Source organism: Alosa alosa, chromosome 8 (genome assembly GCF_017589495.1).
Source record: "Alosa alosa isolate M-15738 ecotype Scorff River chromosome 8, AALO_Geno_1.1, whole genome shotgun sequence".
In the NCBI taxonomy this organism is placed as follows: domain Eukaryota; kingdom Metazoa; phylum Chordata; class Actinopteri; order Clupeiformes; family Clupeidae; genus Alosa; species Alosa alosa.
In genome coordinates, this window is record NC_063196.1 from 31,719,010 (window position 1) to 31,732,743 (window position 13,734).

General features: G+C 42.2%; 1 protein-coding gene across 1 annotated transcript; it reads left to right on the plus strand.

Annotated features, from left to right (window-relative positions):
- The first annotated feature begins 4,130 nt into the window (after positions 1-4,130).
- Positions 4,131-13,310, plus strand: nt5e (5'-nucleotidase, ecto (CD73)). The gene is made up of 9 exons (XM_048251042.1): positions 4,131-4,581; positions 7,068-7,290; positions 8,119-8,307; positions 9,807-10,004; positions 10,285-10,439; positions 11,984-12,092; positions 12,375-12,524; positions 12,631-12,831; positions 12,934-13,310. Exons 1-9 carry the CDS (start codon positions 4,249-4,251, stop codon positions 13,098-13,100), a joined length of 1,725 nt encoding a protein of 574 aa, XP_048106999.1. The 5' UTR covers positions 4,131-4,248; the 3' UTR covers positions 13,101-13,310.
- The last annotated feature ends 424 nt before the right edge of the window (positions 13,311-13,734 follow it).

The window sequence follows — 13,734 nt, forward strand, 5'->3', positions numbered from 1 at the left end:
GAGAGTCTTTTTGCACCACCTCCGCTGGCTTCCTGCCCCCCAGTGTGGTGTGCGTCCGGACGGCATTCCCCATAATCGGCACCAGCGTGTGGTGTGAGGAGACGGGGGGGGGGAATCACTCTAGAAGCAGCTAGAGTCTTGAAGCAGCTGTCGCTGCAAACACAGGTCAAAGTGAATGTCATGGCACCTCTTTCAACATACAGCCTCAATTTAAACAGGCTCACTTAAAGCACTTGGCCTGACCTTGATGAAACCCTTGTGAGTTGGTAACTGGTAGCGTGTACACATGAAAGAAATACTGTTGTGTTATATATATTCTTGTGAATATTCTAGAGTTGCATAGCTAGTGTTTGCAGTAGTTGCCTCTTTGTGTAGGAAGAGGGCAGTCTATTCATGGGCGTTTTCTGCCACCTTGTGTTTCTGGAGGGTTCGTACATCCTATATTCTGGTGGCGTGTTTGTCACTTCCTTGATTTTATTTTGAGATGGAACCTCTGTGATTAGACCAAATACTATTCAAGTATTGCTAGTTAGCCTTATTGAAATAAAATTAAATGAAATTCAACTAAATGTAATTGCTTTAGCATCCGGGGATAAACAGACTTTAGAATAGTTCATTATATTAAATTCAGTAAATGAAATTGCATCAGGGACAGAGGATATGTGGCAATTTCCTGGACTGTGCACATTATGCACCTGGCTGTGCTGGATGATAATCATCTGATTCTGTGTCAGTACTTAGCAGATGCTGTGCAGATGTTCTTTCACATTCCAAATGTTGTTTTGGTTTATACTCCATAAATCTCTTAAACATAGATATTACACTGTGGAGATGCAGCAGATGGTCTAACTCTTTAGGAGTTGGATTCCAAAAAAACGTGAAAACAAAAGTAGAGTATAGATAGATAGATAGATAGATAGATACCCAAGGGGAAATTCAAGGGTCTCAGTAGCATACAGACATCACACACAACATGCACTTACAGCAGAAATGGTAAACATAAGTATAAGTGTAAACATATAACTAAACTCCACTGTACAATAAAGACAGTAGTAGATAAGAAAGATAAGAAAACTAACAAAACTAAATACTAAATATACTATATAAATTAAATTTATATAGTATATTTAGTATTTAGTTTTGATATAAGCACATTGGACTTTTATTATATATGCTTATGCTTATGCTTGAGGGTGATCAAGCATAAGACGCTTGTAGTGACAGGGCCGGGACTGGTAAGGTGCTCAAGAGAGTGAGTGTCATGGTGAAGGTGCAACAAGTAGTCCAACATTAGTCCAAAAGTGCAACAGTGCAAGAGTAAGGTCTAGAGACCAGCATAAATAATATGGACAAATAGGAGAGTAAAGTATAATGTAGACAAGGAAATATAAAAAAAACTATGTCAGTGCAAGAACAGGTTAAGGTAATAGGGTAATAGCCATTCATTCATTCAGTATTGTAGCAGAAGCCTGACCGCAGCCATTAATCATGTGTGCTAATATAGCATGAAAAACAGTGTAGCAGTAAAACAGTAGTGAAAACATTAGGCTGTGGACATTAGTAAAACAGTAGTAAAGCAGTAGTGGGCAGTCAGTACTCAAACATGGAGAGGGTGGAGAGACAGACAGACTAAGCAGAGAAGTCTATCTCTCCTCTTCCCTTTAGTGAGGCATTGAACAGTTCAATGGCCCTGGGGACAAATGACTTTCTCAGCCTTTCAGTTGTGCATGGCAGTGAGCGAAGTCTCCAGCTGATCAAGCTCTTTTGCTTTTTAATAGTGCTGTAGAGTAGATGACATTCATTGTCCAAGATGTTGATCAGTTTGTTCAGGGTCCTTTTGTCAGATATTGAAGTGATGCACTCCAGTTCAGCTCCCACTACAGAGCCAGCCTTCCTTACCAGCCTGTCAAGTCGCCCAGCATCCTTCTTCTTTGTGCTTCCTCCCCAGCATACCACTGCATAGAAGAGGGCGCTGGCCACAACACACTCGTAGAACATCCTGAGGAGCTTGCTGCACACATTGAAGGACCGCAGCCTCCTCAGGAAGTACAGCCTGCTCTGACCTTTCTTGTAGAGTGCATCAGTGTTGGCTGACCAGTCCAGTTTATTGTCCAGGTGGAGACCCAGATACTTGTAGGTGCTTACCACCTCCAAATTGAACCCATCAATGGAGACTGGTAGCAGAGCGGGCTTAGACCTGCGGAAATCCACCACCATCTCCTTGGTCTTTGAAGTGTTGAGTTGAAGGTGATTGAGTTTGCACCAATGCACAAAGTCTCCACCAGGCTCCTGTACTCCTCCTCTTGCTCGTCCCTGATACACCCCACAATTGCAGTATCATCAGAAAACTTCTGCATGTGGCATGACTCGGTGTTGTAGCAGAAGTCAGATGTGTACAGGGTGAACAGGACTGGAGAGAGCACAGTTCCCTGTGGCGCACCAGTGCTGCTGATCACTGTGTCAGAGAGACAGTTCTTCAGTCTGACGAACTGTGGTCGCTCGGTCAGGTGGTCTGTAATCCAGGTTACCAGGTGAGCGTCCACACCCATCTGCAAAAGCTTGTCTCCCAGTCTGAGGGGTTGAATGGTGTTAAAAGCACTTGAGAAATCAAAGAACATGATTCTCACAGCACTTTTCCCCTTGTCTAGGTGAGAATGTGTCCTGTGTAAAAGATAAGTGATGGCATCGTCCACGCCCACTTTCTCCTGGTATGCAAACTGTAACGTTCATACAAATATTACAAGCACAACAACTGAACACAACAACTGATGGGGCATCCGTGGCCTACTGGTTAGTGAATCGGATACTACCCCCGGATGGGTAAAATCCAGAGAACAAATTTCCTACAGGACTAATGAAGTATAACTAGCTACTGTAACTAACTGAAGAGCTCTTAGGAGACGGCATTAGAGGAGCTATACTGTGTGTAATAAATGTCAGCACAACCACAGACTTCCTTCCTCTGTGGGTTTTTTTTCGTTGAGGCCCCATCTCATCTGTCCAAATGCTTTTAAGCCTAAGAAGAACTTGTTCAGTCTGAGAGGAGACCTTAAAACCTTGTGGCTGGAGGGGTGGGGGGTTAGCGCTCAGGCCTACTCCTATAGGCCCAAATCTCTCACTTATATTTATTAAGCAGTGAGATAGTGTTCTGCACGCTGTGGATATAGTGTTAGTAGTTGATAACACTTGACTAAAAAATACTTATTAATACTTTACTTGAGTGTTAATATTTTTGGAATCGTATTACTTTTATTTTAATGACATATACTGTACTTATGACTCCACTACATCATGAAAGCATGAAGTAGCCTACTCATTACTCGCAAGCACATTTGAAGGGATTCTTTAAATGCAATAATGTGATAGACCATATTGAAGTTCATTTTTTTCAATAGTTTAAATAGCTCAAGTTTATTGTCATGTACTACTGTAGGATTTATCAGTAGGCTAGGCCTAATGAAATGTCTTGTGCTCAAGAGCCAGCTCAACTTTAAAGAATAAATTAAGTAGTAATAAAAGTAATAAAAAAAAAGGTATATTGTGTGTGTGTGTATGTCTGCGTGCCTGTGTTCGCTCCTGAGCATGTTCATGCGTGTGTTTGTGTTCAGTTTTTGAATGTGTGTGTGTGTGTGTGTGCATGAACAGAACGTCCTCCATGATCATGAAATGGACCAGATCTGTACATCATTAAACGTAAATAAACAACTAATAATTGAGTTATCCTGTTTTGTATTTGGTGGTCAAAATGTTTTAGATTTGTGAACAGATAATGAATAACGATTTAAGTATTCAAAAGTAGGCCTACAAGTATTTTTTTTTTTTTTTTATGTAGGCCTACTGTAGGTAGGACTAATGCAATGTTTATTTGGTCAATAATTGGGTGTAGCTAACATCCTTTGGTTGGTCACTAGAGCAGACCTCCTTACATCCAACATCAACATTTTACCTATTTTTCATAACTTTGCAACTGTTAAAATGGATGTAATAATACATTTTAAATTATTATGTTATTCATTATCTGTTTTTGTTTTGGTATTTATGGGTACGTTTGTAAATTTCAAGCATGGTTTCCTCAGCCGGTTGGATTGAACGCTAAAATCATGGAAACAATGAATAGCCAGCCCTCTTCTGGCGGTGTCAGAGTAGCCTAGGCTAAAACTCGCTTTGAGGCTCGCAGCAGTGCAATCTGCACTTCAGTGCGTGTGAAGAAGACCATAGCCTATAGCCTACCTCATCGCAGAGGCGGAGATGGGGACGGAAAAGTGGCGGTTTTCTACACTCGTTTGCACTTTCCTCTGCACTCAAGCTATCGTCGGAAAGGCATGGGACTTAACCTTGCTTCATACCAACGATGTCCATGCACGGATAGAAGAAACAAGCAAGGATTCGGGAAAATGCACGAAAACTCCGTGTTTCGGTGGAGTGGCGAGGAGGCATACGAAAATATCACAGCTTCGCCGAACGGAACCTAATGTATTGCTGCTGGATGGCGGCGACCAGTTTCAGGGCACGGTTTGGTTCAACTTATACAAAGGTGCAGAGGCAGCCTATTTCATGAACAAACTCGGATACGATGCAATGGTAAGACAGTCATACCTTTCTCTTTATCCATTTCTAGAGGGATGTAATTCATGTAGCCTAAAATATGTGTTTCTTGTAATGAATTGATACCCCTTTCGGCGTTTTTTGAGATTATGATTAGACCTATAGGCTACATGTAAGCTTGAAACAGCTTTAAATGAAAAGGCAGCTCGTGTATCTTTAGTGCGCGTCTTTAAGCATCGTGACGTATGGGGCTACTAACCCATCAACTTAAATAGGCCTACTTTGATTTCGAGTCACTAGAAAGTAGGCAAGGCAATAGAAAGCTAAGCCATACCATTAGGGTCGGCAATCTTTAGGCTACTTTCAGAAGAGCCATTTTTTGACAAGGAATTGGAAAAAAAAAAAAACTTTCTGGGGGCCAGAAAGTGCAAGTACCATGGGCCTTGTCTTCAGCCTATTGGTCTAAATTAGGCTATATATATTGGATGGCAGACCAGAATGGGCTAATCAAACAGTTGAGGTGGTCCAAGCTGCGGCGTCTTTAAATTAAACGGTTGTCATCTCCGGTTGCCGCCCCATGGGCTAGGCCTATAGGTTCTGCTTAGTCAGGTTAGGGTTTTGGGGCTGAAGAGTTCTGCTTATTAGAAACCGCTGGTTCAGAGAATGGTTGAAACAAAGACAGAGTGTGACTGTGGACTAGCCTATTGTCCTATTTGAGGGGCAGCCGTGGCCCACTGGTTAGCACTCTGGACTTGTAACCGGAGGGTTGCCGGTTCGAGCCCCGACCAGTGGGCTGCGGCTGAAGTGCCCTTGAGCAAGGCACCTATCCCCTCACTGCTCCCCGAGCGCCGCCATTGTAGCAGGCAGCTCACTGCGCCGGGATTAGTGTGTGTGCTTCACCTCACTGTGTGTTCACTGTGTGTTGTTTGTGTTTCACTAATTCACTGATTGGGTTAAATGCAGAGACCAAATTTCCCTCACGGGATCAAAAAAGTATATATACTTACTTAATACTTATTGGAAGTGGACGTATTGAGTTGCAACAGTATAACCAAGTAGTTTGTTAGAAATCTTACAAAGGTGTGTTATTTGTTAATTTGTTCTCACAGAACATTATGAAGCCTATTTTTGGACATCCACTCATTTACTAGGCCTATATAGTGCACTATACAGTGAATATAGTTTTTCACTAGTGCACTATGTAATCAACAAGTGGATGTTGTGAACGCAACTAAGTTGAAGGTTTCCATAATTGTGTATGGGGACTGGCTTAATTCCATGGAGTACAACCCCCAGATGTAGAGGTCTGGAATCTTATCTGGAGGTGCTGATGAGAGGGCAGCTAGACATGTCTGGACAGGGGCTATCCTTTTCCCCTCTGTGACCATTAAGATACACAAAAGGGCTTTAAATCCAGAGCCAATTGGGATTCTGAGTGGCAAGCTAAAGGAGAGACATCATTAGTCACAGTAGTAGTGATACGAGATCTTCTCTGCTTGTTTGATTTGATAGCAAATAAGATATATAAGGTCATTTAAGACAAATGTTTACATCACCAGTAAGGATTAGAAGAAACCTACAGTATATTAAATAGTGGTCTTGGTGCTGTAGGCTACGTGTCCCTACTGTGTTTCTACGGTTCCTTTGAATAGACAAGACTGCTCTGAGTGAGGTTTCCACTTCTCATCTGTTTGAGACTATACACCAGACAAAACACCATTAAGGATAACATCCACTGGGGCGTCTGACGCATGTCAAATGATGCCAAAGTTTAGAACTCTTTACTTTATTTTAACGGAGCAAAGCCCACACTGGCGGCGTCTGACACGCGTCAACGCCAAACTTTAGAAAATTGTTCTATCTCTTGAGCATCAAATCCATAGTGGTTGCCAGTGGGCGTTGGCCTTTATACACAGATCACCATAAGGCACAGACGCCAACTCTACTGCTTCTCTACTGTTCCTAGTTTAAACCATGGCAAGGGGCAGCTACTCTAGATGAATGTCCCAATTTAACCCCTTTAAAATGTCACCAACATCTAAACCAGTAGTTCTCAAACTTTTCACAATGGGTACCACCTCAGAAAACAATCGTCTCTCCAAGTACCACCATTATGACCAGCATTAAAAATACAGTTCAGACAAAAAACCCACAGATGGATGAGAGAATGCATTTATTGATGTAAGTACAAGGTATTATGCAGTCATGGAGGCCTAGATCTGCTCAAGACGCTGCTGCAGCAGAGCTGAATAACAAGCTGCATGAGTAATACTATTTTCGCTGAAGAATGTGCTGCTACGTGAGAACATATAACAAGCATAGATGGGAGTCCATCTTGGAGACTCCCGGAATACCACTAGAGAGAGTCACCACCATCAGTGGTACCTGTACCACAGCTTGAGAACCACTGATCTAAACAAATGTAGCCTGTTAACATGCCAGGTTTGGGTCGCAGTGGTAACATGGCATAGAGACACTCACTGGGCAAGGCTCTTATTCACCCTCTCTCCCTTCGTTCCCAGGCTCTAGGGAACCATGAATTTGACAATGGATGGGAAGGCCTTGTCAGTCCCTTTCTGCAAGATGTGAGCTGCACCATCCTGAGTGCTAACATCAAAGCAGATGCCTCTCTGGCATCCAGCGTTTCAGGGAAATATTTGCCTTACAAGATTTTCAACATGGGTTCAGAGATAGTGGCTGTGGTAGGATACACATCCAGAGAAACACCTGCTCTGTCTATGCCAGGTAAAAACAACATAGTGTTAAACACCTGCTCTGTCTATGCCAGGTAAAAACAACATACCGGTAGTGTTAAACACCTGCTCTGTCTATGCCAGGTAAAAACAACATAGTGTTAAACACCTGCTATGTCTATGCCAGGTAAAAACAACATAGTGTTAAACACCTGCTCTGTCTATGCCAGGTAAAAACAACATAGTGTTAAACACCTTCTCTGTCTATGCCAGGTAAAAACAACATAGTGTTAAAACACCTGCTCTGTCTATGCCAGGTAAAAACAACATACCGGTAGTGTTAAACACCTGCTCTGTCTATGCCAGGTAAAAAAAAGCGTGAGTGTTAAACACCTGCTATGTCTATGCCAGGTAAAAACAACATACCGGTAGTGTTAAACACCTGCTCTGTCTATGCCAGGTAAAAACAACATAGTGTTAAACACCTGCTCTGTCTATGCCAGGTAAAAACAACATAGTGTTAAAAAAAAGCACACCGGATAATGTCACTGACAGAGCAACACCGTCCCTACCAATGTTGCTCTTGTATTAGAGAGTATATAATGAGGGTTCATTTGCAGCAATACCAAGCAGCAATGTTCACTTTGAAAGAGGAGAATGTACAGTATATAGGATTCATGGTACAGTATAATATGGCACATCAAACACCCACTACATGCTCCAAATGGGGTGATGCAGAATGGTACAAACCCAAAAGTACATCCAACATGGCCAATGCCTTCTCAAAAGCACCTGGTACGCACCCTCTAAAGCACCTGGTACGCACCCTCTAAAGCATCGGGTACATTAACCTCACTTGTCTTTGTCCTCTTCACTGTAGGTCCACACCTGATATTCCACGATGAGATAACAGCCCTGCAGACAGAAGTTGAAAAACTCAAAACTCTGGGCATTAATAAAATCATTGCCCTCGGCCACTCTGGTTTTACGGTAGACAAAGAAATTGCAGAAAAGGTCTCAGGTGTGGATGTGGTGATCGGAGGACACACGAACACGTTCCTGTACACAGGTGAGTGTAACGGCAACCAGCTAGTCCGTAGCTGTGCAGTATGTACGCTGTGTAAACCTTCCTCACTTTAAGAGTCATGTGAGGGTGAGCTACATGTAGCAGCCTGGGCTTTCACCTCGATTGCTAGCACACTCGACTTCACCTCGATTGCTAGCACAGTCGACTTCACCTCGATTGCTAGCACACTCGACTTCCAATCTGAGGTGCTGCTGTTGCGGGTTTGAGGGTGACTGCAGGGCTGAGTCGCGCGGTTCAACACAACGCAGGTTACACAATGCCTGTTAGAATGTTAGAACTCTACATTCATGTAACATATTCATCTACATAGTCTTTTGCACAACAAAGCACTAATGTATTCTTAGTTCTTTATACAGACATTTATGTTTATGCATTTTTGTAGCCATTAGCAGGAATAGCAGGAATAAAGCAGGAATATTATCGGTAGATTGTACTGTGTATGATGAGGAGAGCTAAAATGAACAAATAATTGAGCTCAATTTAACATTAGGAAAAGATTTTGACCTTATTTCTGTGAGACAAAGAAAAGACAGCAAAGTGTTCCTTTTGAATATACTTGTTCCAAAATATATAGAAATTGAGGGGGGAAAAATCTGTTATGCTCTTTGCCATGGAGCAAGATAATTTACTTGTCTGATCCTAAATGACCTGGATCCAGAGTCCACTTAACAGTCTTAAGTCAGACTCTTGTGTAAATTGTTCACTTTCTATATGAGTATTACCATAACAGCCCATTTGCCCCATCCACTGCTCACTCTAGTCCAGGCAAACTGTTTTTACTTCAGCTAATGAACTGGGTGTAACTGATGGGCAGGGTGAGTTGAACTGGGTGTAACTGATGGGCAGGGTGAGTTGAACTGTAATTGAGATCATATGTGCATGTATGCAACACAGTAGTGGAGTTTTAGTGTGCTGGCTCTTCATGTTTGGAAAACATGGAAAATGGAGAAAGATTGATCATTTCTGCAAACCCATTTTCTACCAGAGAGGAAGTGTGTTTCTTTTTGTTTTTGTTTTGCCTTTTGACTTCCTTGTATTTAAATCTAAGATCTAAGGTTTTGATCTCTATTCAGTGTTCAGACTTTGCTCAAATGGTTGTAAAGGCCAGTGACCTGAAGTCACAAATCCTAACTGAAAACTCTTGAAATGTGCATTAAATCACACATTTTTGATCTTTTCCCTATATTGCAAGAAATTTGAATAGTGTATATTCTGCAGTGTATTTAATTATGAACACACTGTGCTACATTTCACAGGAATGTAATCTTCAGGGCTTTTGCTACATACTGTTACTGTGTTTCTTAGCTGTGTTTTAAGCTTGAGAACATACAGCATAGAAGGCTCCTGGCCATCACAGTACAGTTGACAAGATCAAAGGAAATAGTCAAAAGAGCAGTACTGAAAGTATCACATTAACCTCATTCAACCTCTTAAACTCCCAAGTCCTCATTTTGTGTTTGTCCCCCTTCCTCTGTCTAAAGGAATAGCCCCGTCCAATGAGGTCCCGGCTGGACCTTATCCCTACATGGTGAAATCACAAGATGGCCGACAGGTGCCTGTGGTACAGGCTTACGCCTTTGGGAAATACCTTGGCCATCTTAAAGTGACTTTTGACGACAGTGGAAATGTTCTTAAGGCAGAAGGCAATCCAATATTATTGGACAGCTCCATACAACAAGGTAAATTAACATATTTTCCATTTGAAATGTTTAATGGAAAAGGCCGGGTCAATTACTGTAACAATGATATCAGTACCTTAAATAATGAATGCTTTTTATTTTTTTGCTTCTAAAAAATGATTTCTAAAACTTGTTGCATGCTACACTGCACATTCTTAACTTGTGGTTTATGTATGTATACACATACACAAGAAACAGTGTGTGTGTGTGTGTGAGAGAGAGAGAGAAAGAGAAAGAGAGAGAGGATATCTGCTTCACCATCATATTGTGATAACCGCAGACCCTGCAGTCCTTGCTGACGTTGAAGAGTGGAAGAAAAGCTTGGCTAATTACACAGCTCAGTTTGTGGGCAAGACTCTCGTCTATCTTAATGGGACTTCACAGGAGTGTCGGTTCCGCGAGTGCAACCTGGGCAACCTCATCTGTGACGCCATGGTTTGTACAAAACAGTGCACTCCCTTAGGCCGGGTAATAGAATAGGGATTTGCCAACACCCAAGTGCAATTCCCCAGAGAGAGCTCTTGTTGATAATACTGATAAACCGGTACAATGTCCAACATTTTGAATGGCTGCAATGTGAATGCCTGGAAAGTTCCCGAGGGTGATAATGGTCATGTGTTTGGATGAAGTAGGATGGTAGGAGCAGGCTTCACTCAGTCTCTTATGTTACTTTTTAGAGTGCTTGGCCAAACTTAAATGTTAACTCAGAAAGAAAAAAGGCCACACTTTGCATATATACATTATTCATGTGTTTGGATAGTCAGAAGGGGTCATCGTGCACATCACAGTTAAAGGACAAAAAGTGAAAAAATACTTAAATACATAAAGGAGCTCTAAGCGATGCTGGGTAACGTCACTTCTGTTGACTTTCAAACAAAACGGAGAGCTAGCTCGCTACTTCCTCCCCCTCCCTCCCGTGCTGCTCCCGTGCAATTGAAACTCTCCTAAACGCGCATCTCTTCTGTGATTTGCTAGAACAGTTTATTATGTTTTTATGGGCTAGGTTTGCCCAGGTTGTTTTTGTTGCCGTTGTTGGAGCCTGGGCTGTCCACAGAGATCACGTTTTTTTACAGTGATTCAGGACACAGACAGCTAGCGGTTGGTTAGGTCAGGGGTTCCCAAACTTTTCCACGACAAGGCCCCCCAAATACCACTAGGTTCTGGCCAAGGACCCCCTTGATATGTTATTAAACCCATCGACAATACTACAGCAAATGTAAAATACATTAAGCTAATCCTAATAATTATTTTAGCCACAAGCACTTCGTGATGGAGCATACAGTGTGTACAAAATTGCATTTGGGGCTTTCTGCTATATGAGAGCTATCACTCTACTATTATTCCCAGTCATTATCATGGAAAATATAATGTACAGATATTTGACAAATTATTATAATGGCATTGTATAACAACCCTCATAGTAATAGGTATATTTTAAATTCTTCAAATGTATTTGCTGCTTTTATTTTTCCTTCCAACTTGCTGGGGCCCCCCTGGCACCCCCTCACGGCCCCGGCCCCCACTTTGAAAAACACTGGGTTAGGTGATGTTTGGAGTAAGTGACATAAAATGTTTTAGCCTAAAAAACGCGTGGCATCGCTTAGAGCACCTTTAAAAGGAGTCGATTCTTTCCTTTCTTGTGTTTTATTTTGTTATGCTTGGCTTAGAATAACGTTGCAACCTTTCAGTCTTCTTCAGACTCCTACTAACAGTGTACACAGGCCAGCATTCGGTGGGGTGGTGGTAGCGTAGCGGCGAAGGAGCTGGCCTAGCATACAGTAGCCTGAAAAAGTTGGGGGTACAATTCCTGGCTTCCACTGTTATGCCCTTGAGAACAAGGCACTTAACCCCGAGTTGCTCTAGGGACAATGTTGTCCCTTGTAATAGAATTCACATATGTCATCCAGTCACTTTGGATGAAAAATGTCTGCTAAACACTGTGTTTTTAAATCATTCACTCCATTCACTGTGTGCTGCAGGTGGACCACAACATCAAGTATGCCGATGAGGTTCAGTGGAACCACGTGAGCGCATGCCTGCTAAACGGTGGGGCAGTGCGGTCACCCATTGACGAGCGTGCCCGAAATGGTGTGTTTGTGTCTGCCTCTAGTTTCGATATTTAAATATAAAGTCACATTGGTGAGATGTAGGCATCCAGTCCGCAAAAATGTTTAACACTACGGTAGTACAGAGAAATGCTACTAATTACTTTGCTTAGGTTATCAGTTGTCACATGATTTCCCTGGTTTTGTAGGTAAAATAAGAACATGAATGTGGAGGAGGGTTTGCAAAGAGATTTCTCAGTTTAGTTGTAGAACCAGTCCTGTATGAACAGTATATTTGTCTTGACTAAATTCAATATTATTGCAGGTTCTATCACAATGGAGGACCTGATTGCAGTCTTGCCCTTTGGATCCACATTTGACTTGCTTCAGCTGAAAGGCTCCACCATCAGAAAGGCCTTTGAGCATGGCGTGCGACGGCATGGAGGGGGCACAGGGGAATTCCTACAAGTATCAGGTACAGCAGTGTCCAAGGAGTCTGATGTCACATGTCAATACATATGGGGCTACCCCACACTTCTCATGGCATTAAAGTTGTTGGTTTTTCTACGATGCCTCTGCAGGCTTTCAGGTTGAGTTCGATCTCTCTCGGGAACCCTTCCAGCGTGTGACATCTGTCCACATCCTTTGCACCGAGTGTCGAGTTCCACGCTATGAGCCAATGGAAGATGAAAAGGTTTACAAATTAGTCATGCCGTCTTACATTGCGGATGGTGGTGATGGTTATACAATGATCAAAGAGGAGAAGTTGAAGCACGATAGTGGTAAGTTTGGAGCACAGAAAGGAGAAGTGTTTGTCTTGTTCTGCCTTTCTTAACCGGAAAGATATTTCGATGCCAGTTTCAGCACTACTTCATCTTTTGCAGGCGATCTGGACATCGCGGTGGTGGAACGCTACATCAGCGAGTCCAAGAGAGTTCACCCGGCTGTGGAAGGGCGCATCAAGTTCTCAAGCTTGGCAGGTGGAGGACCTAGTCGCATGATCTCACTTCCGCTCTTGATCATGCTTTTGGCTTTGTCAGTGAGCCTATAGTCAGCGCTGTCTGAACCAGAGTTATTAGAGTTAGAATTATTTTAACAGTGAAAAAATAATTTAGTTTTTTAATTTAACTTTCAAAAAATCAAAACTAAATAAAAACAACAATGAACATTGCAAAACTAACTAAAAGTAAATAGAAGTAAAGGTAAAATCAGCTTAGTTTTAGTTCCCCCCCCCTCAGTTTTCAGTACCTATAAAAAGTACTCCCCTTGGATATTTCCCCTTTTACAGCTTTTATAAAAGGATTCATTTAATTTGGACTTTTTTACAATAATTTACACAAATCTCCTCTTTAATGTCAAAGTGAAAACAAATTTCTATAAAGTAATGTCTCTGAACCCAACCTCACTCCTCCAAAACAATGACACTGCTCCATCTCCTGCTGTTCTGGGGCTTTCAGTACTAGCACTTCTGCGTCCTGTTTCATTTCCCCATCATCTGACCCCATCAGCTCTGTCCAGACGTTTTGCAAGTATCTGTGTGATACCAAATGCTTCGGCTTTGACATAGTTCTTTATGAACTCTGTTACTTCCAGTGGCGTGATTCACCTGAAACCCCATGGCTACCCTGGTCAAGACTACAAAAGCTCCGTATGCATTAGTTGCTTGTTGGGTATAATTTGGCAGG

Excerpts from the sequence above, each read along its gene's own strand:
- nt5e (XM_048251042.1), top strand. The coding sequence starts at position 4,249 with ATGGGGACGGAAAAGTGGCGGTTTTCTACACTCGTTTGCACTTTCCTC. Across the intron at positions 10,440-11,983 it reads ACCTCATCTGTGACGCCATG|GTGGACCACAACATCAAGTA; the intron begins GTTTGTACAAAA and ends TGTGTGCTGCAG. Across the intron at positions 12,525-12,630 it reads GGAATTCCTACAAGTATCAG|GCTTTCAGGTTGAGTTCGAT; the intron begins GTACAGCAGTGT and ends ATGCCTCTGCAG.